Source organism: Poecilia reticulata, unplaced genomic scaffold, assembly GCF_000633615.1.
Source record: "Poecilia reticulata strain Guanapo unplaced genomic scaffold, Guppy_female_1.0+MT scaffold_251, whole genome shotgun sequence".
Taxonomy (NCBI): domain Eukaryota; kingdom Metazoa; phylum Chordata; class Actinopteri; order Cyprinodontiformes; family Poeciliidae; genus Poecilia; species Poecilia reticulata.
Genome location: NW_007615036.1, coordinates 17,485 through 22,767, shown reverse-complemented (window position 1 = coordinate 22,767; position 5,283 = coordinate 17,485). Strand labels below are relative to the sequence as shown.

At 46.5% G+C, this 5,283-nt stretch overlaps 1 protein-coding gene across 4 annotated transcripts in view; it reads right to left on the bottom strand.

The window, feature by feature from the left end:
- Positions 1–1,061: 1,061 nt before the first annotated feature.
- zdhhc1 (zDHHC palmitoyltransferase 1) overlaps positions 1,062–5,283 on the bottom strand; it is a 15,663-nt gene continuing 11,441 nt past the window's right edge. For 3 of the 4 annotated variants that reach the window (XM_008402694.2, XM_008402693.2, XM_008402695.2), the window contains 3 exons: positions 4,035–4,143; positions 3,804–3,879; positions 1,062–2,037 (listed from right to left, as the gene is read on the bottom strand). In XM_008402694.2, coding sequence (XP_008400916.1) covers positions 1,592–2,037; positions 3,804–3,879; positions 4,035–4,143 — 631 coding nt within the window. In that variant the 3' untranslated portion in view covers positions 1,062–1,591. The remainder of the gene's footprint in view (positions 2,038–3,803; positions 3,880–4,034; positions 4,144–5,283) is intronic. The other variant, XM_017303356.1, reaches the window with a different exon arrangement.

Genomic DNA, 5,283 nt, shown 5'->3' with positions numbered 1-5,283 from the left:
CCTCTCACATAACCGGAAAAGCCGGGAATGGCGGCGCTTTGGACATTTCTCTGATATTCGGAAAAATATGGTTTACTAATTTTAGCATAACTCCGGTTATACTTGGTCTATTAACACAATTTAAAAACTGGTGTGTAGTTTATAATGTKCACTTTAAGCTCAAGTTGAAGGTGAGACTGAGGGAGGCGGAGTCTCGCTGCTACGCCGTAACAAACTAGACGTTAAAAAGCTGTAAGGCTTTGGACCCCGATGGTTTAACGGGTCGATACTCGCAGATGAAAAGTCGATACTTTCCGAGGGCGGAAAATATCGATATATATCGCCGAATTGATTTATTTATACATCCCTAGTTCCACTGCACCTGCTGGGGCCTGAAGCGTGGGCCCCATGAGGGGAAACGCTGGTTTGGGTTGGAGGTGAAGTGAGTTTGGGTCAAAGGTTAGAAATGAATGGAAAGACAGAGACAGGAACCAGCAGCAGGACGTGATGTGGGCCGGTTCTGGTGGAGTCAGAACCGGAGGTCCGGTTTTAATAAACGTCAGAACTGTTGTGTGTCGGGCTGAAAAGTTGAGCTCAGCTTTTAGATCCAGAAGCGAAGCTGAAACGGGTCGGTTCTGGTTCAGACAGAATGAGAACCCAACATTCTCTGAGTATTTGACACAAATTCTTCCTGAGGTTTTCGGTCATCGTGTTGTTGACCTTTGACCCCAGATGGATCAGTTGGTGTGCAGGTGAAGCCTGGAGCGTTCTGACAGAACTTCCTGTGTCGTCCACTGAGGGGCTCTGGACTCGGACCCCTGCTGTCATGCAGGACGTTCTCGGTGACCCCGCAGCGAGGCTGCAGGTCAGAGGTCAAAGGCCTTGCTGTTTGGCTCGCTTCCTCCGTTTCTGAACGTTTTGCATTTTCATGTAAAGAAAGTGATTTATATGGAAATCAGTCCAACCTTTTCTGCTGCATTTTTCCTTTCACTAAACTTTCCATTAGTATTGTTGCATGCAGCAATCCAGCTGGTCCAGTAAAAATGTTTTATGCTTTTTGGGTGTCATGAAGAAGAACGTGCGACTGTGGGTCGTAGTTTATTGCAAACAGTGACATCACACAGGTGGCTCCGCCCCCTTGCTACTCAGATTTAAAGGAGCAGTTCACATCGACAGATTCAGAGTTCAGGTCAGAAGCAGGAGGATGAAGAGAGGCACAGCAGAGTAGAAACGACCTTTGACCTGGAAACCTCAGTGTTCTGCTTTCTTTGAACTGCAGTTCACAGTTTAGCCACCGGGCGTCGCCACACAGACGGCTGTGAAACATATATTGATCGAGTTTGAGTTACCATGGAAACCAGGAGACAAGGTTGCTAAGGAAACAGCAACATTAACATGTGAAGCACCTTGACCTGCTTTGACTAAACCCGATGAACAGCGTCTGATCTGATGGGGTTGAAACTCACAGGAAGTCACTTTGGCTTTCAAATTAAAAGTCATGTCCACCAATAAATACACACAACCCTCCACAATAAAAGTCCCTTTCCAACAGCAGCTGCTGTTTCAGGTCCGAACTCGGCACAGGAGGCTGGACCAGAACCAATGGACCTGGTCAGGACTCCAGAACGGGTCTGGACCCGCTCTGCGTCCAGCCGAGGACTTCGGCCGTCTCTCTGCTGGCGCGGCTGACGAACACGGACGGCGGCCGCGTTGATGCCATCTCAAACCTCAGCTGGGCCGCGGTTCTGCTCCCTTGAGAGGACGGGTTCTTCTTCCTGGTCTTGTGGAGCGCTGGATCGGGCCGGTCCAGACGGCGGTCCGGCGGGGGGCCGCGGGCCCCTCGGTCCAGACGGCGAGACGCCCCGGCGGCGTCTCCGGAGGACGAGGAGCCCAGCTTGGCCAGCGCCACGGGGATTTCCTCCAGGGACTCTGCAGAGTCCGAATGATACTCGGCCGGAGGGGCGGCGGCCTGGATGGGGCCCGGAGCCGGGGCAGGTCCTGGGGGGGCCCTCAGAGGGAATGCTGGGAAAGGAAGCCGCTGACCCAGGGAGGACTCTGCTGGAGAGTAAAAGGACAACATATTCAGAGGTCAAAGGTTAGGAACACAACTTTAGACGGACTCTTCAGTAAATACAGGGTCGTCTTCAGCCATGAAACTTAAATTCAACAGTTTTCCATCTTGTTTTGTTCTTCAAAGCTTTTCTGGACTTAATAATACTGGGGTTCCCAACCTGGACGAGCGATTGGACCGCCAATGCAAGGCCGTCCGCTCGCTCCAGCAGAGCAGAACCGCGGCATGCTGGGAGCAGGAACCTGTTGATTTTACTCCATGTTTCCATCCATTTTCTTATGTTTCTCTGCTGAAACTCCATAGACATAATATAGAGTAGACCCTGCATTGGCTGCTCCGGCGCAGGAAATACGGCGGCCATCTTGGAGAGGTCGTCCCTCCTACTTTGCTCAACCAAACAGCAGAAGATGCCTCAGCACTGAGGGATATTGTTGTTCTGATCGATGGACTATTGATGTGAGGCTCCACAGACAACATTTCACAAGTAAGATGGACATATTATTGTGTATATATTGTGATTATAATATTACTTTACTGTATTTATGTCCACCAGCGAGACACCAGCTAATATTAGCTACAGTGTTTGGTGTAATACGGGTTCAGCCGCTATGAAGGATAACTGAGATTCTGTACATCTAAAATAATTAATTATTCTCTAACATTGACTTAGATTATCTGACACAAGAGCCTATATTAGAAATGAAACAATATAACATATATTATAACCTCTCCTTTATTGAGTGTGTCTTGCTAATTGCCAATAATTTCCATCTGTTGTTTATTCCATTTGCACAACAGGAAACTGATTGTCAATCAGTGTTGCTTCCTAAGTGGACAGTTTGATTTCACAGAAGTTTGATTTACTTGGAGTCATATTGTGTTGTTTAAGTGTTCCCTTTATTTTTTTAGCAGTATATATTATTCAGTATTAATCATTATTTGTGTTTGTATAGGTGTATAAATATGTATTGATATTACTAAATAATGTATTAAATAAATGATGAACGACTGTGTGCTTTGTAATATGCTCATTCTATTGTTATATCCACTAAGCATATTTATGCTGAACTATGTATTAAAAACATACTTAAATAATACAATTGTTAATAAATGTAGCTTTGATAGATGATTGAATATGGTTTACAGTAACAAAAAAGCGTGTTATGATCGATTAAATGATACGTCACTGTGCTGCTAAACACATAAGCTGAGTGGAGTGATGGACCGCTCCAAGATGGCCGCCCGCTCCAAGATGGCCGCCCGCTCCGCTCCGCTCAGCGTTATGTGAGGGTCCATTGGACATTGCGGACCCCTGATGTTGTGGTTACTGATGCCCTGTTAAATCCAAGAGGAGGTCATGGAGTGTGGAGGAGTTAAGATCATGCAAGATGTCGGAGGCAACATGGAGTCCTGCTTCTGCAGCGCCTTGGATCTACAGGAACCCGGAGGGTTAACTTTGCCCCAGAAATGAAGGTCTGGCTGATTTGATCATCAAATTTCAAATCAACACCTCTACAAATGGTGAACAATCAGATGTTCATGAATTATTTCTAGTTGTATTGATACATAGTTCAGTCCCTGATTTCCCTCTCAGAGCACCGACCAGCAGCTGGACGCCTCATCTCTGCTCGTTAAATGTTTTCTGTTTGGGCCTCTGAGCCGATCGGGTCTTCATCACGCTGGAGCTAGCTCGCTTTACACAGCTAGCTCCAGCGCCTGCGGGTCGGCTGGTACAAGACAGGTGAGCTCATACCTGGGGGCGGAGCTACAGGTGGGCAGTGCTCTCTGGTCACCTCCGCTGGAACCTGACGCCCCTTCTTCTTCTTCTTCTGTGGTATAAAAGAGAAAAACATGGAGGAGTGACTGAACAGAACCAGAATCATAAAGAGCGGGCCAAACGGAGCAGGATGAAAACAACATGGTTCTGGTTCTGAGCTGAGATGAAACTGTTTGGGTTGTCATGATGGTGTGTGTGTGTGCTGACCTGTGTGTGTCGGTGTGTGTGTGCCTTCAGCTCTGTGGAGGCGGTGGGCGGAGCCTCCTCGTCATGGACCGGATTGGACGCTCTCCTCGCTCTGCCATTGGCCAGGAAACTGAAACAGAGGGCAGCTGGTGTGAAGATGCAGTTCCTGCTGTGACCACCAGGGAGCAGATTTGATCTTTTTTCCACATTTCTTGGAAAATTTCAGAGGATTTTAAAGTATCAGGTGAGACCCAGAGACTACTCCAGTCAGAGCAGCATAACKTCTACATATTAAGCTTCATTGATCAAGTCTAAAAAATACTTGGTAAAAAATATACTCAAGTACAGAATAACACATAAATTCCTGTCACCAGATACTTCTGTAAAAATTCTGGTATTTGGGTAACTAAAACCAGAATATTTATTTTCGACAATTTGCTGCCCTCGATGTTTCCTGTGTTTATTTTGGTCATTGTTGTGTCACTTGGTGTCCATTAGGGTTGTAGTGTTACAACAATCTCATGATACAATACGATACACGATATGCTGCAATCGATACGCTTCGATACACTTTTATGATTTTCTGAAAGGTTTTATAGGGACAGAGTGATTTTGGTGACATTTTGTGTTCCATAGACTTGGATTTCATCCGTTTTCAGTTGGATTTAATTAACTGAAAACTGATTAAAAGCATCAACTACACAATACCTGATTGGGGTAGGGAGGTGGGAAAAAGGCTTTTCTACCTTGGCTCCTGGAGTTAGTCGTGGCTGTAAGCCGTTTACTACAAGCTGCTGGGGTAGCGGCTCTGCCTCACCCCGTAGTGATCGACTGCTTGCAGCTGCGCAGCGCCGCCATTACCCTGATTGTTCTCTGAGTATCTGCCTCTCATCGTTCTCAGTCTCTGATACTGTTTCAGTTGCTAATATGCATGATCGATCAGCCACGTCGTCATGGCAACCCTCACTGCGCCCAGACTCCGGCTGCGGGTTTCTCCTTTTCGTCTTCCAGCTCCAAACAGAGCTGCTGCTGCGCGTTGATTCTGCAGGTGATCCTTTACATACAGAACAGAAACCAGAGATCACCAAAACCACTAAACCACTAAAACCACTAAAACCTCTAAACCCACTAAAACCACTAAACCCACTAAACCACTAAAACCACTGGACCCACTAAAACCACTAAACCACTAAACCCACTAAACCACTAAACCACTAAAACCACTAAACCCACTAAACCACTAAACCACTAAACCACTAAACCCACTAAA